At 37.0% G+C, this 24,644-nt stretch overlaps 1 protein-coding gene across 1 annotated transcript; it reads left to right on the forward strand.

Moving 5' to 3' along the window:
* On the forward strand, positions 1–24,195 carry SEC62 (SEC62 homolog, preprotein translocation factor). Its single transcript, XM_047875342.1, has 8 exons — positions 1–146; positions 8,157–8,265; positions 9,197–9,302; positions 14,418–14,622; positions 14,878–14,970; positions 17,893–17,953; positions 18,555–18,674; positions 22,775–24,195. Exons 1-8 carry the CDS (start codon positions 111–113, stop codon positions 23,245–23,247), a joined length of 1,203 nt encoding a protein of 400 aa, XP_047731298.1. The 5' UTR covers positions 1–110; the 3' UTR covers positions 23,248–24,195.
* Positions 24,196–24,644: the final 449 nt, after the last annotated feature.

The raw sequence follows: 24,644 nt of genomic DNA on the forward strand, positions 1-24,644 counted from the left end.
GCCGCCACATTACATAACGGGCCCACGGCCCGCTCTCGCGAGGTTTCCACCCCCCCCCCCCTCCGCCCCTCCTCGCTCCACGTCAGAGGGAACCGGGCGGAGCGGCCAACATGGCGGAACGCAGGCGACACAAGAAGCGGATCCAGGTAGTAAAGGCGGGCCCCGGGGTAGGGGGGCTTCAGGGCGCACGGGAGCAGAAGAAGCGAGGGAAGCCCCCGGAAAGGCGAGCGAAACCGAGGGCAAGACGGGGTGGGGGCTCCTCCGCGAGGCCTCCGGGCGCGGGCTGCGTCGTTGTGAGGGGCCTGAGGGGGGGCGGTGTTGGCGACGGCAAAGACCGAGGCGGAGGTGGTGGGGCAGCGGCGGAAGGTAAGAGGCGCCGCGCTCGGAATCGGCGGCGGAGGCGCGTCCGCCTGCCTAGGATTCCTGTGACTGCTCCGGCCCAGGCCTCCTCGCGAGCTCAGACGCCGACCTCCCCGGGCTCCTCCCCTCCCTTTTTTCTACCTCATCCTCTCGCCTTAGTTATCCCGAAATTAAGGCCATGGCAATTAGGGTAGGAGGAGGCGGAGGGCTGACCTAAAGCATTCGGTTCTTTGTGCGCAAATGGGAGGAACGTAGGTGAGGGAGTAACCTCGGTTTGGTCAGCTGCCCCGGGGGCCCGGGCGACGGTCTGGCAATCCAGATGTTCAGTTGCGTATATCCTCCTTTCTCAGTGTTAGGAACAGGCCAGTTGAAGCTTTGCGGCTTTCTTCCAGGCGACACGGTGTAAATAAACACAGCGTCGCTGCTACTGCGACGACCTGGTCGCGCCCAGAAACCTCTCACATGCCAGTGTGCCGGCCCCATAACCCACATAACATGCCTCCCTCATTCCGCATGCCTGTCATCTGTGCCCATCTTCCCTGCCGTTTTCCCCCTGTTGTTCTAGCTTTTTGCCGAGAGGATTAAACACACGGAACGTCTTAGACTCGGGACGATTTCTGTTAGTCGTTGCCTCCCAGGCTTATCTGCCTGGAAACCTTCCGACGGCATCATAAATGGATAAAATGTTGTGAGTTGTTAACGATGCCAATCACAAATTGTGACACTCATCGTTGACTTTCTGTGTCTTGGTATTTCATTGCCTAGAAGGACTTTTTTCTGTGTAATGTTTCGTTCCTCCATTAAAAAAAAAAAAAAAAAGTATCGCTTAATTGGACTACACCAGAGGTGATTTGAGCCATGCACGTTAAAATTCTCCTGAAGACCAGGAAGCGCTGGGGGGGGGGGGGGGGGGGGAGATGCCAGCGGTCAGTAGATTTGGAATTGTGGGATTGGGCAGAAGTAAGAAAGTCTTGGGAGCAGAGCGCAGAAGAGAATCAGAAAGAGACAAGTTGCCCCAGGTTCCAACAGGTCATCAAAGCAGGGTTTAAGGGGATTATGGAAGAAGTTTCTAATGACCCTATTCCCAGTGGCAGGATTTGGTGTTGTCGTACTTGCATTAGAGTTTGTATTGAAGTTGCCAGTCAAATGTGTACTCGCCGTGCGTAAACTCGCACACAGAGTGCATTTTATGCCCTTTAACACACATATTTGCCCAGTTTCAGCTTTAACGTTGTGAAGGTGAACCCTATACTCACTTTTGAACAGCGGCTTTTTTTCCCCCCGTTTCGATCCTGTCTTAAAGAGTAAGGTAGATGGAGACGCTGTGTGGTGGTGGTTGGTTGTGTCAGGGACCTAAAGCTGGAGCCAGAGTGTTGTGTTTGCACCCTCGTTTCACTGGTTACTGGTTGTGTAACTTTGGGCAAGTTACTTAACTTTTCACCTCGACTTACAAATTGTAAGAAAGGATACGTACCTCGAAAAAAGGAGAGGTTGTAGGGTTGTTGCGAAAATAGGTGAGTCAGTGATTTGCTATTGAAGATTATAGACGTTCCTAGGAGTGTTTGGCCTGTAACTCCTTCCTTTCCCCTCCTCCAAAAGGATGAAAGGTTTGGGTTGGCTGTTTTGGTTTCTGTGAAGCACTCTGACGTCCTGAAGAAAGATTAACAGCTGTCCATTCAGTGAATAAACCATCACCTTGTGAATTCCGTAAAGTATAGCTATTTATCCACTGCTGTGAATTTGGGGATTAGATATATATGTGAGGATCCGATTGTTAAACATCAGTTTGGCGTATTCCTAGATAAAAGCATATTAACATTTATTATTCCCATCCTGGAGGTTTACACGTAGCTGTGCTAGAATGTTGTAGAGATCTTGGGAGTGCTATTTGGAGTACTGCTGTGCAGCGTTAACAAACTAATACAAGTGTACAATATCTTGCAATGTCCTTGGGTCCCCCCCACGCCACCCCTCAAATCAGAAACTGTAATATTGGCCTCACTTTGGACAAAAAGATCAAGTGTGATGTCAAAGTTCAGAGTTTAAGTCACAGAAGAGATTCTTTTATAAGACTTTTGGGCAAAAAAAGTCTGTAATATCAACTGAGTTTCCTGTTTGTTACTTGATGTTTCATATTTAGAAAAGATTCTTATGTTTAATAAATTCAAGTGACCTTGAATTTAATTTTACACTGGAGGAAATGATTGGTATAATATCAGAGTTTAGAAAAGTAGCTAATTCATTTGCTTTTTCTAGTGTTACATAATTTCAGATTCTGATATCCCATCAAAGTTGGAAAGAAGGGGACTATTTTGTCACACTTTCTTCTTGGATTCACTTTACTGATCACTGAAAACTGGAAGTGAGCTACATGTTTATTAATGTTAGGAGATTTTAATGATTGAGATTCTCAAATGAGAGTGATCTCAATCCAAATTAATGAACCATTTGAAAATAAATAATTTTAAGATTTAAGAAATGAATTATGCAAGTTTTAAAAAATATACAGTATGTGCATACTGGTTAGCAAAGTGCTTACTGGTTTGGAATCCTGGTATCATGAAAGTTTAGAGTTGAGAAGGATTTTCAGATAGTAGAATCTGTTTGGAATCCTTTTGCACAAATGCCGTTCTTATGGGAAAAGCAAGATGGTAAAGCCCTATAACCTGGTACCCCCTACCATTATCCCATACTCATCGTCCTTAAACTATTTTGGGGACCTACATCTAAAAGTATTACTAGTATAAAACTTACTGATCTAATATATCACCATCATTTTATGGATAAACTAAGGTTCAGTGAGGTTATGTGACTTGACCCAGAGTCAGTCATCAAGGTAGTAAAACCAGATTTAGACCAAGTCTTCTAGTTCCCGGTTGAGTGTTCTTTATACCTCCCCAGTGGTTTAAAAAAAAAAAAAAAAAATTCGGAAATACTTTAACCCTGAAGTCCTTATATTAAATAATATAACATAAAGATTTAACATGACTTGTCCCTGCTAAAGAGAGAAACCTCCCATTTAGTATTCTGTTGATGTGTATTCCGTTGAGTGTGGGGACATTTAAATGGCTTACTAATTCTTAGAACTTTGGTAATCTGCATCTCAGTTAATTTTATTGTACCCATCTGTCTTCCTAGCAGTAAAACCCTGACATGTCATGGGCCTGTATGCTTAATTTCAGAAAAGGGAAGGAAAGAGAAAGTTTGTGACTATATAATCTGACTCTCTGAGACCTTCTGAAGAAAATAAGACAGAACCCATGAAGCCAGTCCTGAGTCCGAAAACTCACCCAGAGGCTTACTGGAGGGCTTGCAATAGGAGTCAAACACAGAAGGGCACTGTCATAGTCAAGATACAGAGACTCTTGTGAAGCTTTATTAGTAACATGCTGTGTGACTTTAAGCAAATAATTTACCTAAGTCCCCCTCCAGCTTTCAGGTTTTACTCTGTTAATCTATTTGCATTTCACAAATATTTTACACTGCTTGCATGAAGATACGAATTTATAATTTGTTAACTAACCTTTTTCTTTTTTCCTTACTTCACTTGACAGATCAACCAAACTTATTTCTAATGAATGTAGCAATTAAAAAAATTCTGTAACAGGGGCGCCTGGTTGGCTCAGTCGGTTAAGCGTCCGACTTCAGCTCAGGTCACAATCTAGCGGTCCGCGAGTTCGAGCCCCGCGTCGGGCTCTGGGCTGATGGCTCAGAGCCTGCTTCCGATTCTGTTTCCCTCTCTCTCTGACCCTCCCCCTTTCATGCTGTGTCTCTCTCTCTGTCTCTAAATAAACGCTAAAAAATTTTTTTCTTTTAATTCTGTAAGATAGAAGACTGGCTTTTTTTTTTTTTTTTTTAAGTTTATTTATTTTTGAGAGAGGGACAGCACGAGCAGGGGAGGGGCAAAGAGAGGGGGGCGGGAGAGAGAGAATCCTGAGCAGGTTCCACGCTGTTAGTGCAGAGCCCAACACAGGGCTCAAACCCACAAAACTATGAGATCATGACCTGAGCTGAAACCAAGAGTTAGATGCTTAACTGACTGAGCCACACAGGCACCCCAAAGACTGGCTTACTGACTCTTGATCTAATGTTCTTTCTCAAAAAAATTCTTGTAACTACTGGCTAAAATAAAATATAGCTAAAAATGATAACCCCTATTTCATTACAGTATTTGCATGTTGATCTATTCTAAAGTAAAAATAGTATTTAAGTAATTTAAAAAGAGTGTTCTAACCAACTTATATAATTTTGGGTTGTGAGTTGCAGCAGCCAGCATCTTGGTATTTGGTATTTAGGTGCAAAGATGGCAGTCTAGCCTCAAAAACCTTATTGGCTCTTTGCTTTCTAAGACATTTGAGCTCATTCATTGAGCTATAAAGTTCTCTTCATTTAAGGGTTGATGAGCTGGCTTCTCTCTCTCTCTCTCTCTCTCTCTCTCTCTCTCTCTCTCTCTGTCTCAAGACTTTTTAAATGTTTTTTTATTTATTTTGAGAGAGAGAGGGAGAGAGAGAGACTCCCAAGCAGTCTCCATGCTGTCAGTGGGGAGCTCAATCCCACAAACCGTGAGATCATGACCTGAGCCGAAACCAAGAATCGGACACTTAACTGACTGAGCCACCCAGGCACCCCTGGCTTCTCTTTATTAGTGGTTGATGCTATTCCCAAAAGGCCTTCACCTTTTTGTTAGAAGGTTTCTAGAAAAGTTATGAAAATATTCTGAAGATTTGTTCACATCAAAAGAGGACAAAGAGGGGAAGTACTATAGTCTAATGCGTAAACAGGAAGAGAATAAGACTGTTTTATACTCTTTAGGCTTTAGCAGGGCAGCAGTGAGAGTGAAGACTCCATGGCAGGATCTCTCTAACCAGCTTCCCATGGTCATGTTCTCTTGGTAGTCTTCTTTCTGGCTTCTTCAGGCTTCAAAGCCAGAATCTTTCTATCTGGCTTCAAAGCCCCAGCAGATGGAACAAATTCTATACTTTTCTCTTAAAGGCATTCTACAATATGATAACTTATATGTGGTATAATGAACATTTCATAATATTTCACAAAACACATTGGAAACCTATTAAGATTTGAACTTGAAGAAGGAGCAAGGAAGGTTATCAGTTGTGTTACACCAATATCTTGATAGAATTCACTACATTTCTAGGGAATTACTTCAAGGGAAGTTATTGATACTTTTTAATAAAAAAGTAACTGGACAAGTAACTGTATCTACTTGGGAAAGATTATCCAAGTCCATATTTTCTGGGTCTCTTCTGTTCATTGTTGCTTAGTAATATCTTTAATTTACCAAGGAGGGAAAAGGAATAAAAGTAGATTACTTGGGTCTGTCTTGATGTTGTTAGAAGAGTTTGGTGAACTTTGAAGTTAGTTGTTAAAGTGAGGTTTAAAAGTGTTATGGATTCATGTAGTATCAGATTCCCTACTGTATAATAATAGAATAAATAGACTTTTCCATTTCTTGTGTATCCTCATATCAGATTTTACATGTGATGCCTCTGTCAACAATCAGTAGATGAGTACATTTATACCTGTGTTTAGTAAATGGTTTGGTTGGGTGCTAGTATGAGTATAGACTTGTAACGCCTAAAGTCGATGTGCTTGAGAAATATGTATGATATGATTTCGGAAAATAACAATTGCTATTTTGTATAATTATAACAAAAGATAGGTATCATGCTTTACAAATATTGGTATTAACTGAAGCGCCTAAAGGTATTCTAGGGTATACACTCAGTAAGTATGTATTTGAACAATTTATGTTTATCTAGACTTTATTTCCCATGGTTATTTTTAATCAAGCATATACAGTAATAACTTATCAGTTAATTACATAAAACTTTACATTGACAACAGATGTATCAAATGAGAAAAAAATTGAGCATAGGTGGGTGTGATAATAAAATAGAATTGGTTTCCATAAGCCAATTAGTAGTAGTTCATTATTTTCAACTATTTGTAATATTACTTTTTGGAATACACAAATATATAGGATATTATTTACTAATAGATGAGCCTCTTAGAAATGCATTGTATTATTCAACCAGAATTTAATACTATCATTTAACATATGATACTAACATGTTAATATATGTTAGTGTGATTTCAAAAATTGAAATATAGGGGTGCCTGGGTGGCTTAGTTGGTTAAGCGTCCAACTCTTGATTTTAGCTCAAGTCATGATCTCACAGTTCATGAGATGGAGCCCAGTGTAGGGCTTTGCATTGATAGCACCAAACCTGCTTGGAATTATCTCTCTCCCTCTCTCTCTGACCTTTCCCTGCTTGTGCACGATCTCAAAATAAATATTAAACACACACACAAATTGAAATGTAGATTTTTTCACCTTTTAGTGTGTCAGAAAGTATACTTTGTGGTTCAAATCATTATGAACCTTGTGGTTTTAGTGAACTGGGAGTGTTAACTTTTGTGAATTAATTTTTGTTAATAGTGTTAATTTTGAAATGCAGTGTTTTCAAGATTCTACTTTTGTATGATACATATTTTTCTATATAAAACTAAAGGTTTTTTATTCATGCAAATATTTGGTTTTTACTGTAGTCTTCATTTGGATTGAATAGTTTGAACTTTTAATTTTTATTGCCACACATAACCCACAGATGGGGTACTAGTAAAGTATAAGAATCATACACTGTTAATTGGGCAACTGGGAGAAGAGGATTTGGAAAATGCAGAGTAAGAAATATGAGAAGTAGCTGCCAGGTGATTTAACAACCAAAGTACAGGCTTTCACTTCATCCAACAAGTTACTCCTTTTCAGGATAAAATTGAAGCTGGTACTTTGGTTCGTTCATTGTTCCTCGTTTTCATCAAACATAACTGAATTCAGACTTAACTGAAATTTGTGGGAAAACTGACATAAAGACTGATAACTTGGATTATTTTTTCTATTTTGTGTTATTAGAATGTCTTATCTAAAACATAACTGTCTTTAGCATTAATTGTTTTCAGCATCTAGATTCTTGGCAGATAGTTCTTTACGAATATTTGGCACTTCATTTAAGAAACAGACCTTCCCGAAATTACTCACATTTAGATTATACATTGCTGAGAATATTGCTTGAGTGCTCTCTGTATCATGCTTACATATGTAATTAAAGACAGTACTTTTGTTTTTGTACCTTATAGCACTACAGCAACTTCTAAAAGTGTATCAGATGTATACAAATGTAGATTGCCTTCATTTTCTTCGTATATAGGTGGGGAGAATACGAACACGAGTAATTGAAAGGGAAGAGAATACACCTCTTTAGTATCTGAAATAGTATTCTTATGGCTCTCACACTGGGACAGATCTCTCTGGTTAATTTGGGAATTCCTCCTGTAGTTTGTTGTCCATTGTTCAGGGTACATAGCTTTGTTAAATTTAACATTTACTTATGGCACCTGTTTCTACTTACTTTGACATTTGGGCACTCACTACCGGCAACCTCTTAATCTTTTAAATTACTGCTTTGTGGCTTATAAAAAAAGACCGGGCAAGAGTGAGGTGAGCTAGTACAAAGTAGTTACCATACTGGAAAAACAACTCAAAAGAAATGCCTTAGCTGAGGTGAAGAGGCAGGTTTTGGCCCTATCAACAAGTATTTGAAAAACATGTAATTTTTTAAATCTCTATTCTGTCTTTTGTGTATATTATCAGGTCTCCTCCAGAGAAGACTTGAAAGAAAGGCTTATACTCCACTTTATAAGATTTGTAGAACACATATGTAAATTCAACACATGAATTTGTGAAGTAAATGATTACACTAAATATTCTTATTTTGCAGGAAGTTGGTGAACCATCTAAAGAAGAGAAGGCTGTAGCCAAGTATCTTCGATTCAACTGTCCAACAAAGTCCACCAATATGATGGGGCACCGAGTTGATTATTTTATTGGTAGGATTATATCAGTAAAATTCTATTAGTGTACATATTTTATGAAGATACCTAAATTTGAGATATGTAGACATTTTAAAAGTGCTTTCCAAGTATTATACAAAGATGCAGCTGGGTGATGGACATATGGCAGTTGATTATCCTGTTCTTGCCTTTTTTGATTGCAAATGTCAATAGTAAAAAGACAAAAGAAAGTGCTTTGTAATAACACTAGTTGAAAATTTTTTTAATGGGATTTATTTTCAGTGATAATACTACAGTTTGTTCCGATAGTAAAAGTACTTGAAGATAATCTTTTTGTAAAACTCTGAAATAGAATTCAATGGGAAACAAGTTTGATGGAACCAATGTAGGAGCTTTGGTTCTTCACATAATCCAAAGGACCTCATTATAAGCTAATGTCATCTATAATATGGCCCTGTAGCTTATAAATAGTGGTTGAAAAAAAATAATATGAAAGTAAAATAAATGCTAGTCTCATCAGACCTACTATATTTAGTTTCTTCTTGTGATAGCAGTAGATTGTTCACAGAGCTTATTTCTCAGTGGGTCACGGTAAACTTGATAACAGAATTTCTATTACTGTCAGGGGAAGATTTTTGGTTTGTTTATTCTACATTTAATTGTGATTATGTGATAAGAATGATACTTATATTGATTTTAAATGTTTTTGTCTAGAACATTTCCACATAATATATCTGGTCTTAGTTCATATTTTTGAATGTCAGTTATTTCCCAACATTACTTTAAAAAGACCCTTATTGCTGTGTTTCACAAATTTAAGTTTTGAGGAATTGTTTATCTATCATGATCATGTCCGAATTAATTTCCTTTGAATTTGGTTTTTCTGATGCCAGAATATCTTATAAATTATTACTTAGACATAAATTCCCATGTATACATAATTTAAAATGATAAATTTTTTCTTTAGCTTCAAAAGCAGTGGATTGCCTTTTGGATTCAAAGTGGGCAAAGGCCAAGAAAGGAGAGGAAGCTTTATTTACAACAAGGGAGTCTGTGGTTGACTACTGCAACAGGTAGTGTTTATTTCTTAGTGATGGATAACATAAGTAGTGATTTCAAAATACTTGCCATAGTCCTAAAGCTCCTTCCCCATTTTTATCATTAAATGTAGTGATACTAGAACGTAGCTCAAACAGAGCTTTTTCATGCAACCTGGATTTTTTTCAGTACCTTTGGAAATGCATTTATTTGGTATTAGACTATGATATTTTCATAATTTTAATTTGTATTATATTACAATTATACATTTGCCAGGCTGACCGAGCTGAAAGGTCAGCAATACAAATCCTATACCAGTGTTAAAAGTAATCAAAAAAAGTCTTTCTTTTCTACGCAAATGGCTAGGGAGTCTTTCCCAAAACTTTGGCAGGGATTCCTAATAGACCTGCTATATCTGGGTTGTTTGTTTTTGTGCCCGTATGGGGTTAGTCAGTCAGGTACCCTTCCTTATTTTGTTGGTGATTGCTAATGTATTCCTTGTAAAATCAAGGCAACAACAGCATCTGCCTTTTCTTGATTCCATGGTGAAGCATAGATAGTTCAGTAACATATCCATGTTTTTCATAATAGGTACTTCTCCTTTGGGAAAAACTTCTGATGGTGAGTGGTATACAAAAACCACTTTCCTCTGAAAATAAATATATTGATTTTTCTTTCAGTTTTTTCTCTTGGCTTACTTACTAAAATAATTAGGCATATTTATTAAGATGTTAATAAACCAAATTTTGTTTTTATCACTGAAGTTTATAATTGGTAGGAATCTTACATTTTAGATTATTTTATGTTTGGTAGGGAGATACACATAGTATTTGCTAATATGTTGTTTAATGGCATTTAAAGTATCAGTCACATGACACCCCTCTAAAAACCACTGTTTCCCAACCTGGTTTTAAAACTGAAGTTAGGGGTGCCTGCGTGGCTCAGTCAGTTGAGTATCCGATTCTTGATTTCAGCTCAGGTCATGATCCCAGGGTCATGGGATTGAGCCCCACATTGCGCTCCACACTGAGTATCAACCTCTCTACCTCTGCTCCTTTCCCCAGCTCACTGACTCTCTCTCTCTCTCTCTCTCTCTCTCTCTCTCTCTAAAACAAAACGAAATAACAAAAAATAAAACTGTAATGTTAAAGAACTATCAAATATTTCTTAAAATTCTTAGTTGCCAAAAAGTAGAGTCACTGTTGGACCTTTCAGAAACAATGAAAATTTCACTGTTGGGGCAGGAATGAGCTAACAGTGATGTACCTGGTATTTTTCTTTACAGCCATTTCTGTAGAGCTCCAAAGTGCAAATTTCTCTGCCTGCCTCAAAAATAGATTTTTGTTTTACATATGGTGTGAAAATTAAGATACTATACATGAAAAAACAGAGAAGCTACGTAATTTACTCAAAAGTAGTAGAGCCAGAATTCTAAATCCAACACTCTGGCTCCATAGTCCATGTTCCTAACCACCATGATATACTACCTCCTCCAACAAAATGATGATGCATTTAATGAAGCAAATTAAGATGAAGGGTTCATCTGTCAATACTATTTGAATATTCAATCTGTGAGCCCAGAGAGAGCAGCAAGTATTAATCCACATCTCTTGTCCTTTTAGGAGCCTTGATCCCTTGTTATATGAAGAGCCTTAAAGACCTAGAGATATACTCCCTTTTCGTTGTAGATGTTATTCCCATTCATGCCAGGTTGTTTGTGTCCTTTCTACATGGAAATAGAGAAGCATAACTACCTAAATGTTTCAGAGCCACTTCTGATAAGCCATGGCCAGCCCTCGTGGGTTCCATCCTGACTACAAATAAAACCACAGAGATATTTGTCTAGTCTCATTTTATGAAGTTGATCAGTAGACTTGAGGGAGTCTGAAGAAAAACAAAACAGGAAGATGTAGGATGATACACAGAGCAACCCTTTCTAATGTGCTCTGTGCCTCATAATGGCCTGCTTTGAGTATGAATCTAACTCTACATGTGACTTTGCATCTCCAACCCACTACTCCAGTAATGTCTTTCTCACTCTCATTCATATACCACACTCATTCTTTTCTGGTCTTTCATTGATCATAACCTGCCATTTTCCCCAAATGGTTTTTTGTCAATCCTGCCTGCCTCTCAATATAAATATCCTTCCAGGTCTGTCTCTGCCATGTGCTATTCCACAGGTCCTCCAGCCCACATTAATCTTTGTATCTAAGGTTCTATAGCATTTATAAAGTTAGTTCATACATTATACCCCTTAGCTGTTTTAGAATTGTTATATATGAATCAGTTTTTAAAATTTCCTGCCAGCCATATCTGAAGGCAGTTATAGGACTATTTTCTGCTTTAGTGTAACTCCATAGCAATTAGCACAGTGTGGGCATTTAATAAAATGTTACCATTGCTACATGGGTGAAAGTCTTAAACATGTCTGGCTTCAATAAATGTTTGTTAAACCTGAAAAAAAAGTAAGAGGTGAGGAAAAAATACAATTTAATGACTTTGCATAAGCTACTTTTAACAATCCCATTTGTGTATTCAGCAGTTATAAAATATCTGTTGTATTCCAAGCCCCAAGAATACAAAGATGACTGTGACTTGGTCCCCACCTCCAAAGTACATATTCTAGCCTTTTAGAGAAGACTCATGACTAATTACAATGCATTGTGTTCTGTAAGGAGGACAGGGATGAGAAAACGTCAAGAGTGGCTTCACAGAGAAAAGGTTTAATCAAAATTTGAAACATAAATAGGTGATTACCCAGCAAACAATGGGAGAAAGGACAGTCAATCCTGGCAAAGGGAGCAGAACATACTGGAAGAAGGAAGTAGTTCTGTGGAAATGTAAGAGAGCTTTGTGTGAGTGATTTGTACTATATGATATGTTAAATAAATGAAGGCACTGGTTTTGTTACAATAGTAAATGTCATCTCACTTTTCCAGTCATAGAGTGAGTTAAAGTAGGCATTCCCTAAAGACCTGTCAAGGAATATGTCAATAATTTTACTTACTAGTGAATAGATTGATGCTATAATGTAATAATATGAAACCAAAGTATGTGTATGTATATTCTGTAACTATTAAATGAAATTCAAGGTTTTGCTATAGCAAAGTTTGCTTACTTTGAGTACATATATTCCAGGCACCATGCTATAAACAATCTACATGTGATTGTGAGATAGAAATTTTACTAAAATTAAATAATGCACCCAAACCCACATAGTTAAGTGGTAGAGGTGGTATTTGAGCTCATGTACCTGAATATGACTTGTTCGACACCAGTTTTATTGTTTAATAGTCTGCATTTGACCCTTGAACAACCTGAGGGTTAAGGGGTGTCAACCTCACACAGTCAAAAATCCATGTTTTTAACTCCCCTCCAAACTTAACTACTAACAGCTTTCATTGACTGGTAGTCTTACCGAGAACATAAACAGTTGATTAACATGTATGTTGTATATGTGTTATATGCTGTATTATAAAGTAAACTAAAGAAAAGAAAATGTTATTAAGGAAATCATAGGGAAGAGAAAATACACTTATAGGGCATACTGTATTTATTAAAAAATAATCCATGTATAAATGGACCTGCGTAGTTCAAACCTGTGTTGTTCAAGGATCAACTGCACATGGGTGGCAGATACTAATGGTACAGTCTGTGGGACATTTCAGACAGTTGCAGAGTTTTATGCTATGTAGATCTGAACAAGTAGAAGGCCAAATGAGAAGACCTAGAAATTAGTTTTGTGGAAATGTTCATGGAGTGGACCCCAGTTGGGCAGCAGAATAAAGGCCAGCCAGGCAGTTCAAAACAGAGGCCTCAGAGGGCACAACATAATGACCAGAAATAAGTGGTCACTGGACAGGAAGAAAGCACTTAGTTAAGAAGTGGTATGATGTGCTGGAGCAGGCATTAGTGGAGGTAGTGGAGGTAGAAAGGTGGGCAGTCAACAGGCACAGATGGTGGATTTGAGACTTAGTTTGTATGTTGTGTTTGGTAGTTGTACATTATCAAGGAAGGAATGAAGAAGCAAATCAGGAACTCTGAAACTGGAACATAAGATCTGAAAGGATGGATTTTAGGTAACAAAAGTGAGGGCAACTCAGTTTCTTGAGTAGGATTGTGAGGCTAGAAAAGAACTACCACTTAGATTGACTTAATTTAGGGTCTTCTAAGCTCATCAGATGAAGAAATGAATAAAGCAAAGATATCTTAAATAGTTTATACTAGTAAAGGGAGCAAACAGACATAAATTATATATTAAGTTAGAAGATGAATGCAATGGCTAGGATAACAGGAAACAGGAGAGAGGATGGGGGATGGGTTTATAATTTTAAACAGGATAGGGCTAATTGAGAAGGTAACATTTGAAGGAAGTGAGGGAGTGAACCAAAAGGACATTCTTGTTTGAGGGAAGAGCATTCCAGGCAAAGAAGGGCATACAGAGCAAAAGCCCTCGGGTAGGAATGTTTAAAAAAAATAATTACTGAGTAAAGAACAATGCACTGAGAGAAATTAGTGAAACAAGGAATACTTGGTGTTTTGCCAGTATATTGTACAATTTTCAGTTTGTTACTGCTTTGGTTGTTTTCAGAGTCCAGGAATATCACCTTAGCATATTTAGTTATTCATTACTTAATTGAAGATATTTCATAATAGTGGCAGGCTGAATCGTGAGAGAAAAAAATAACATCAAGGAAGACTGCTGCAAACACGATTTAGATCATTCAAATCATGGGCACATTTTTAATCTGCTAACATTTCTTAAACTGTTTTATTTATTTTCCCCTTCTATCTGCTCTTGAATTTGAAATTTAACATTAAATAAAGAAGCATCTTGATTTACTCTTAATTCAGAGAAAAGTTTCATAAGGATAATTCCAAACTTGTAATCTGTTATATCTAAATTATATGGTTGAAAAATAAAAATTAGGTGAAAAACTTATGTAATCAAATTGGCACTACATGTTTTGATTAGAGGTGGGTTGACTATTTTTCCATGGATTTACTAGTTGTAATTTCTTTCGTGAGTTGCCGGTGTATATTTGCTCATTTTGGGGGGGTGGGGGCAGAGGGGTTAGTGTTTTTTCTTTTCAGTCTATATCTATATAATTGATAAGGAGTGTAATTTCATGCCATTTTTCCCATAGGCTTTTAAAGAAGCAGTTTTTTCACCGGGCACTAAAAGTAATGAAAATGAAGTATGATAAAGACATAAAAAAAGAAAAAGAGAAAGGAAAAGCCGAAAGTGGAAAAGAAGAAGATAAAAAGAGCAGGAAAGAAAATCTAAAGGATGAAAAGACAAAAAAGGAAAAAGAAAAAAAAAAAGATGGTGAAAAGGAAGAATCCAAAAAGGTGATTTTAGCTAAATTTAAGTAAAAATAAAAATTATTATTTGCACATGATCACTGGCATATGAGCATTTTTGAAATGCTGTGCAGCAACCATTTAAGATAAATATATTAGGGTTCTTACAAATACCATGGTTGAGAATTTTTATTTCTGTGTCTCAAATAGTGAAACTTTTTTTGACTATGAATGAATGTCTTATTGTTTTTGCTTTTTGTGTTTTTTTTCTTTTTTCGTTCTGCTTAACTTGTGTTTTAATAGGAAGAAACTCCAGGAACTCCTAAAAAGAAGGAAACTAAGAAAAAATTCAAACTTGAGCCACATGATGATCAAGTTTTTTTGGATGGAAATGAGGTGAGCATATCTACTTTATAAATAGAAATCCAGTTTTCCATAGGAGTTTTTAGAGTTATCTGTGATGACTTTACTAAGAAAACAAGTAATTTTGGTAAATCTAACCACATAGACACTACTTTTTAAAAAAATCAATAATTTCTCTGAATTAGAGTTACAAAAAATGTATAGAATATTAGCCAGAATTAGGTTCAGCTGTCTGTGAGTAATAGGAAACCTGAAATAACAGTGGCTGAAAACAGAATAGATGCTTGTTTCTCATCAGTTAAATCTGAAATTTAGTAGTACAGCTATGGCAGCTCTATGGTGCAGCTGTGTGGGGCAATTAGTAAAGGTTACCTTATGGTCCAAAATGACAGCTAGCCTTATATCTGCATCCAAAGGAAGAAAGGAGAATGAGGAACATGCCTCCTCTTTAAGGACATCTTCCAGGAGTCTAGCAGTTGCATTTCTGCCTGGATTACCATGGCCAGAACCTCGTCACATGGTCATGCCTACCTGCAGTAAAGTGTTAAAAATGTGCTTTTTGTACTGGTGGTCATTTGCCTAGCTAAAATGCAGGATTTCCTTACTATCAAAGAAAAAAGAGTAGAATGGTTAATGGAGGGCACCAATAGTTTTCTGTCTTTTATATTCAGACTATACACTGACTATACACTACTTTAGAGGCCTAAGATTTTCAATGTTACTTAGTGCTTTACTCAAGGAAATTGTATTTATTTCTTTTGTAATGGAAGATTTGTGTGATGGTAGCCTTCCATGAAGACTACTTAATTTAGTCATTTAACCAATACAAAAACATTAGTTATATACTGGCCATTGAATTCTTGTGAATTTCAAGGCATATTTCTTTTTGTTGTATCTAGTACAAAAGTAGTATATATAAAGTAGTGGTTCCTGGAGCTATGAGTTTGAAATTCTGGGAAAGAAAATATGTGCTCTTGGCTCATTCTAGACATACTTGCAGGAGAATCTGTAGTATGGAATATAAGGGTGGCACGTGTGTGTAATTTGTCTGACGTGTCCCAGGACAATTCTGATGTGAACCCTTGGTTAAGAACTACTAGAAGAGAAGATCACAGTTCTGCCCTAATGTGAAAGTTCGAACACCTTCAGTTAAACATCAAACATTAGCTATATGCAAGGACATTATAGGTGCTTGGAAAAGCATGATAAATAAGATAAATTCTCTTCTTGGAAGTGCTTGTAGTCTAGCAAAGATACAAGCTTTTAAGCATATTACTGTATCATAGGTTGGTGACTGTTAGGGTAAGAGAACATCAGTTAAGAATAGTAAATTTAAGGGGCACCTGGGTGGCTCAGTTGGTTAAGCGTCCGACTTTGGCTCAGGTCACGATCTCGCGGTCCGTGAGTTCGAGCCCCACGTCGGGCTGTGTGCTGACAGCTCAGAGCCTGGAGCCCGTTTCGGATTCTGTGTCTCCCTCTCTCACTGACCCTCCCCCGTTCATGCTCTCTCTCTGTCTCAAAAATAAATAAACGTTAAAAAAAAAATTTTTTTTTTAAAAATAAAAAAAGAATAGTAAATTTAAGACAGGATAAGGAGGGTCTGGAGACCTTGAACACTTGAACTAAGTTTTGAAGGATGATTGGCAGATTACCAGGTACACTGAAGGAATGTACAGATCTATTAGGTGAAGGACACAGCCTGAGCAAAAGCAGGAGTGCTTGCATTCCTGAAAATACTATATTTTGTTCTATAGAAGGCAACATGCTTTCAAATTTTAAAAGTGGGAGATGTCTTTAAAAACTGGATTTTTAGAACGCTAACTGGCAGGTGTGATGTCTATGGGTCTGATTTCTAGGGGAAATGTGCAGTTAAAAAAGAATGGTGGGCGCCTAGATGGCTCAGTTGACTAAGCATTCGACTTCGGCTCAGGTCATGATCTAGTGGTTCATAAGTTCAAGCCCTACCTTGGGCTCTGTGCTGACAGCTCAGAGCCTGGAGCCTGCTTCAGATTCTGTGTGGCTTGGGTCATGTGATCTTGCAGTCATGAGAACGAGCTCCTCGCTTTATGTGGAGCCTGCTTGTGATTCTCTTTCTTCCTCTGCCCCTCTCCCCTGCTCACGTGTATGCGCTCTCTCTCTCTCTCTAAAATTTAAAAAAAAAATTAATTTTTTAAAAAAGAGAAATGGAACCCCCAGTGTTAGAAATAGAATGAAATCAAAGACAATAGAGTTCTGGTCAAAATAGAATCAGGAAATGGAAGAGTAGTGATATTTATAGAAACTAAGAGATAAAAGTAGGAATTTTAGATGGTGATTGGAGCAGAGTTCTGATTGTTCCGAATGAAGTAAACTTCTCTTGTGTAAAGCAAATCAAGCTTTAAAGCAGTGGTTCTCAGCTTATGGGCCATAGACTCTCCACAAGGGAGGAGGCAATGAAATTATTGCAGTTAGTCATGGAATCTTTATGTTCACTAAGCATGGATCTTCATTAATGATTCTTTGTGTTTCATCAGTGAGAGGGAATAAGGTAGAGTCGATGGCTGCTGGATCTATAATAGGGCCTGGCTGAATCTATCTTAACTGTGCTCTTAGCCCAGACTGCTTCTCCTTATACCAGTGTGCACCATTACATTAGGAACAAAAAGTTACACAGTTGCTGCTCTTTGGGTGAAAATAAGCAGTGGTTTGCACACATGAACAAATTGTTAAATGCATGCAAATACATGGAAATTTACTTAAGTGCCTTAAGGAATTTATAGTTTAAAACATTTTTTTTTCTAACTGAATAAATACCCAAAGAAACACTATTCCTGAAAGAAGGGTCTTGGGAATTTGTTTTCTTAGAAACTTAGTTCTTATATGTGAAGAAGTTGGAAGTGACTGTTATAGACAACACAGAATTAAGCTTAACTTTCTAATGTAACCTTAAGCACTGGGGTTTCTTGATTCTTCTAGGTATTTGTGTGGATATATGACCCGGTTCACTTTAAAACATTTGTCATGGGATTAATTCTTGGTAAGTACAATCTCTAAAATTTAGAAAGGAAAATAAAAATGCAAAAGCCATAGAGAAAAATATTTAACATAAAATAGTTATTTTAAAAGAGGTGTAAAAGAGGTGTTTCCCTAACTACTGAAAAACCATCAGAATACCTGCTGAGCTTTTCAGTCTGTAGGTGCCAGAGCTTCACCCCAGACTCAGAATCTTCAGAGTGGAATCATTTTTTGGTTTAGTGTTTGGAGGTTGTTTCTTTCGGCTCCTCTAGTTAGTAGACAGATACAGTCAGACAGTAGGACATTGCTTGAAAGCAGCAGCAGTTGATCATTTAAGGAGCTGACAATGTCACATTTTTAAACAACACTTTTTTCTAACTATATGTAATTTATACTAGAAAAATTCTAGCCTCCAAAAGTAATAGTTAAAATGTTAGGTTGAGCTATGTGAAATGGCTGATAAAATTTACCATTTTCTATCTATAAAAATGGCAATTTTATATGTCTTAATATGTTTATATTTCAGTTTTTCCCCCTAGGAATATGATGACTGTTACTGCAACCAAGGCATTTAAGTTTTAATCTAAAAGTTCTCTATGTAACTTTGTCATTTCTTGTTCTAGTAATTGCAGTGATAGCAGCCACCCTCTTCCCGCTTTGGCCAGCAGAAATGAGAGTAGGTGTTTATTACCTCAGTGTGGGGGCAGGCTGCTTTGTAGCCAGCATTCTTCTTCTTGCTGTTGGTAAGTAGCATTAAGTAAATTTGACCTCAGTAAGGAATATACCAAGCAATTTGGGCTATAATCTGGAGCTTCAAGTAAAGCTTAATTGCAACACTAATGTAGGCAAATCAAGGAGTATATGGACCTACTTTTTGGGTCATATCCCAAAACTGACTCAGGCTTGAGGTAGAATATGTACCTGATTAGATTTGGTCTGTTGTGAAGAAAGTATTTAATGTGTCTTCATCTGCATGTAGATATGGCTTAAAGTTTAGCTATCACAGAGACTAATATTTTTACGATGGTTGATGATTTATGAGACATAATCCTTTTAGTAAGACATTTTTGTATTTTGACCTAAGGCAAATGAAACTTGTATTAAATACTTAAATTGTATAAGCTTAATAAATATATATTCAATTCAGTAAATGCCATTTTGGGGAAAAATTTTGCACCTGTGTACCAAAATAAATTCTAGATGCATTAACGTGTTATAAATGGTTTTTAAAAATCAAACAAGGAGACATAAGTAATGTTTTTTTTACACGCCTGGATGAATGGGGTCTTTATGGCTAAAGACAAAACAATATAAAAATAATCTACTTCAAATGAGGAAATTGAAAACAAATGATTAACAAATAGCTGAAAAATTCTTATCACTAGTAGTCAAACAGTAAAATTAAGATAATGGAACAGTTTTTTGCCTGTTTGATTAGGAAGTTTTGTTTGTTTGTTTGTTTTGTTTGTTTGTTTTTTTTGGAATGGAGATACTCAGGGCTCCTGGATGGGTCAGTTAAGTGTCCAACTCTTGATTTCGGCTCAGGTCATGATCTCACGGTTCTGGAGATCAAGCCCTGCATCAGGCTCCATACTGACAGCACGGATCCTGCTTGGGATTCTTCCTCTCCTCTCTGAAAATAAATAGATAAACTTAAAAAAAAAGAAAAGAAATGGAATCACTCAGTGCCAGGGAAGATCTGACTGAAAGGAAATGCACTTAAATATGAAGAGTGGTGGTAGTTGTGAATAATTTTAATGTTGTTCTTTATACTTGTCTGTATTTTTTACAATGAGTGTATTGCTTACCATGGGAAAAAAACACATTATTTTACTTAAAATCCTAGTCTTTGAAGATATTTCCATAAAGGGTAGGCAGATTTAAGTTAACTTTTTTACTTTGAGAAAGAAGTGGAAGTTTTTCTCAGCTTATCTAAAGCTGTGTATTGATATTTAAACTTACATACAGTATATTATTCCTTGATCCACCTAGATTTTATATTGGTATATGGTACTAAGTTCTGATTATTTTCCCTAACTGACAAATCCACCTTTCCACCGAGGCATAAGAGAGTACTTCCTATACAAAATTTAAAAAATCACATTATTGACCTAATATCTGTTGTTAGAGGACATACTTTGACCAAGATTATCTGAACTGAGCAAATGTTATTCTGAGGTTCTGTGATACATAATAGATTGCTGTGTTATAAAGCATTACTCCTATAGTCCTAGCAATTTGCCTCTGCGTGACCCTTCACCCTGGACATCAGGGTGTCCTGAGTTAGTGCCACTAACTGCACCCTGTAGCTTATGTAGTATTTTCATTCAGTTTATCATGTTTATGGGCTTCTCTTTTTTCTCTGTGATCTCTGACTGTGTGAAGCTTTCTTCACCCACCTTTCATATTTTCCCTCTTCTAGCTTAGTCACCTTCAGAAAATACCCTGATGGTTCTGCATGTAACACAGTGCATTTGTGGGCCAAGAAATTATGTCTAAGATTGTGAAGCAGCTAACTAGTGGTAGTATACTACCTGCATCAAGAATGAGAAGCTATATTAGGGCACCTGGGTGGCTCAGTTGGTTAAGCGTCAGACTTCAGCTCAGGTCATGATTTTGCGGTTTGTGGGTTCGGGCCCCGCGTCAGGCTCTTTGCTAACAGCTCGGAGCCTGGAGCCTGCTTCAGATTCTGTGTCCCCCCCCACCTCTCTCTGCCCCTCCCCCGCTCACGTCCTGTCTCTCAATAATAAATAAATGTTTTTAAAAAATTAGAAAAAAAAAGAATGAGAAGCTATAAATTTAAATTAGTACCTTCTGGCTCTCAAATCCCTGAAAATTTAGAAGCTTTCTTTTTGCTCTTTAAAATATCATTTTTTCAGTAGTGTTTTCTATCATCTTTCATTTTAAATATCCTATGGATTTAGGTATGCATTATAGATTAAATAATCTTGTAAATTAAAGCAGAAAACAAACCCAGCATTTTGTTACTTCTCTTAGGCACTAGAGTTCCAAATATACTTTCAAATAGTTTTGATCTGTAGCTGAGTTATAAACTGGATATGTATTTTATATTATCCTATGAAGTATTATATGTTAGTCAGAATTCTGTTTGGTGCTACTCTGAATATGTATAAGACCTTTGGCGGTTTTCTAAATGTGTCCCGTTTAGTATAAGGATGGTATGACAGTACATATCACAATGGTTTTCCCATGATTCTTTCACTTTTGCCCCTGGTACTCTAATGCCCCATGGAGGAAGAACTGTAAAACCTGTTAGGATTCTGCTATGCCCAGTTTATATATGTGGAGAATTTAAGTTTCATTTGTGCCATTTCCATATTGCTTTTCGTTGGATTTGAGCCAAAATTTCATATTATGGACCACTGGTCTTACAGCCCTACAAAGTCTATAATAGTATCATAATTTTATTTGGAGAAAAAATGTGCAGCCTCCTTAAAAGACATTTCTTTTTATCAGTGGAATTTATTAATAAATCATAATTGCAAACATATTTGCCATTTCTGTTTGTACCACAAAAGACATTAATGTGTACAGTCTTTCAGAATATTTATGTTCTTTGTGAAAATAGAAATTACTGCTTCCTAAAAGTCAAGGCAGCTATAACTATTTCCTTTTATTTACTCAAAGCAGAATAATGGAGGAGGCACAAATGGCTGAGCTTTTTGCAGACCTGATATGTAACAAAACAAAACAGGAAAATCACATAGCTCTGTATAACTGGTAGATGAAGAGAAAACTATATGAAATACTAGGGTTTGTGTTTGTGATAACTTATTGCTCTAAACTTTAAAATTCTCAAATTCTTCCATTATCTAACCACAGTTTTCAGTGTTTTGAGAGTAGTTTTGAGAGTAACCTCAAGTGCTATTTGTTTAAGCAATCTTTGCTTTGTTTCCTAATATTAGGAGAGGAATCATCCTTAAATAAGCAGAAGTGACATAGTTAATTAACAAAATTGTAGCTAGAAAAATGTTCTTTTATTGTTCAGAAGTGTGTAATTTTACTTAGAAGACTCACCATTTAGGCAGAGTATGCACATGTCTTGGATCCATGATATATTTAGGGCCCTTTGGAAATGTATTTTTATTTCTTTTAAAATCAGCAGTAGTGGGGCGCCTGGGTGGCGCAGTCGGTTAAGCGTCCGACTTCAGCCAGGTCACGATCTCGCGGTCCGGGAGTTCGAGCCCCGCGTCAGGCTCTGGGCTGATGGCTCAGAGCCTGGAGCCTGTTTCTGATTCTGTGTCTCCCTCTCTCTCTGCCCCTCCCCCGTTCATGCTCTGTCTCTCTCTGTCCCAAAAATAAATTAAAAAAAAAAAAAAAATCAGCAGTAGTAATATATGCACATGTATATAACAACCTATGCAGGATTATTTTATATGTCTACTATTACGGTCATAAAGAGTATAATTTTTAATATTTTTCTACAGAGTAATTGCCTCACAAAGGCAAAAGTGGCTACTAGGAAAGTCAGGGTGCAGCCTTGCTTTTTCCCTTTTAAAGGCTTCTTAAGATATCCTTCATCCCTTACTACTCTGTTCCCTTTTTCTTACATTAGAGTCTCATGCATACTGAAAGATCTAACTGATGGCTGTGCTTATTGATACACGACGTAGTCAGGTGTGCCCTCAGCATCGGAGCAGAATGTTCTGTGCCTGGAATACTGTGGTTGCTGCTAGATTAGTTAGGATTTCATTATTTGTATGTAAGGTACATGTAATGTGCAAATAATAAACTCTGAATGTTTCTTTAGTGTTTTATTAATATTCCTTGCTATCCGAGTCAATGCTTGAATTACTCAATTAGAGCCATTTTTCTCCTATAGCTCGTTGCATTCTATTTCTCATCATCTGGCTCATAACTGGAGGAAGGCACCACTTTTGGTTCTTGCCAAATCTGACTGCTGACGTGGGCTTCATTGACTCCTTCAGGCCTCTGTACACACATGAATATAAAGGACCAAAAGCAGACTTAAAGAAAGATGAGAAATCTGAAACCAAAAAGCAGCAGAAGTCCGACAGTGAGGAAAAGTCAGACAGTGAGAAAAAGGAAGATGAAGAGGGAAAAGTAGGACCAGGGAATCCTGGAACAGAAGGCTCGGGTGGAGAACGGCATTCGGACACAGATAGTGACAGGAGGGAAGATGACCGATCCCAGCACAGTAGTGGAAATGGGAATGATTTTGAAATGATCACAAAAGAGGAACTGGAGCAGCAAACAGATGATGGGGATTGTGAAGAAGAGGAAGAAGAAGACAATGATGGAGAAACAACTAAATCTTCCCATGAAAAATCATAATCTGACTAATTTGGGACTAAAGTGCAAGAGGTTGGATTTTCTATGTTGGCTGATTGTCCTAATGTACACATGACATTTGTAGCATTCTTTAAATCCATTTGCTGAAATGTATTTGACATCCAAGCAATTATATTCAGTCCTTCATTTCATAGAATACTATTATTGGTACAGTCTAAAGCCATTTATAAGTTGTATCTATTTGATAATTTTACAATAAGTAGGTCTTACTTGTTTTGATAGTTATCAAAGATGCATTTTCCACAATGATATTTAGATTAATGGCATTTTTGATAGTTGTATGGCTTTTTACTGTTAGATTAATCAAAATAACCAAAAGGGATAAAAGAGAAACACCAACATTTCAGATTACGCATAGTTATGTAGCCATTTCACAGTTTCTTTAAAATGAAATGCTTAAACTCCTTGTTCTTGATAGTTAAGCTTTGGTTGATTATAAAAGTATACCAGGGAATTTCTGGGATTCTGAGTTAGCAGGGTTCAAAAGCATTTTGTGGAAACAAGCCAACTAGTAATGGTGCAGTAACACTTTTAGTTTAGCTACAAATTCTCCTTTTCCAACTTAGGAAATCCAAACTGATTTGTACATCTGACTCAGAGAAAGATAGTCATCTTCAACAGAGAAAGCAAACAGCACTGGTTGGAAGGTGATGGCTCTTCCCATTTCCTTGTCGTAAAGTAAAATGTATTCTGTACATAATTTACAAATAAACATTTTATTTTAATTGTTACTTATTATTTAGACATTTTTCTCAACACTTAAATTTGTAAAATTAAGACCATGTAAGGGTATGTTTTTAGAGAAATGGAAGTTTCAATAACCCACAGAACATCTGTGCTCTTTCTACAGCAGCTTCAGTTTTGTGCCAACATTCCATGTATTTGAATGAGTTAAAAAGATCCTTAATAAATAAGAGCAGACTTAAAGTAGCTGTTTGTATGCCTTAATGTTCATTTTGATTTATCTTAAATCGATACATTCAGAAAGGAGGTACTGTATTACCAGACCAGGAGGCACCTCTATGAAAGATAATTTACTGTTCTAAAATAATCCATTTAAAATAAAGAACCTAAAAGAAAACATAAGAGAACCATTGGACTCTTAAGTGCTTTGAACTAGTTTTGCAGTTTGATTTTATGCCTTGCATTACCTTAGTTACAAATCTTTCAGAAAAATCTGGTGTTTACCTATGAGCATAATATCATTCCTTGGATTTAGACACTTCTAAAATGATGATGAATATTAAATTATTTTCCTTCAGTCACAGAGCATTTTGCTTTGTAGTTCAAATAGGTGTTGTGGGTAGGTTTTTTTTCTTTAGGCTGTTTCCCATCTAGTGTTTGACTAAAGATGTTAAATTTTTCTAATTGTGAAAAAA

This window comes from Prionailurus viverrinus, chromosome C2 (assembly GCF_022837055.1).
Source record: "Prionailurus viverrinus isolate Anna chromosome C2, UM_Priviv_1.0, whole genome shotgun sequence".
Classification (NCBI taxonomy): Eukaryota; Metazoa; Chordata; class Mammalia; order Carnivora; family Felidae; genus Prionailurus; species Prionailurus viverrinus.

Excerpts from the sequence above, each read along its gene's own strand:
- SEC62 (XM_047875342.1), top strand. The coding sequence starts at position 111 with ATGGCGGAACGCAGGCGACACAAGAAGCGGATCCAG. Across the intron at positions 14,623-14,877 it reads AAAAGGAAGAATCCAAAAAG|GAAGAAACTCCAGGAACTCC; the intron begins GTGATTTTAGCT and ends GTGTTTTAATAG. Across the intron at positions 14,971-17,892 it reads TTTTTTTGGATGGAAATGAG|GTATTTGTGTGGATATATGA; the intron begins GTGAGCATATCT and ends TGATTCTTCTAG.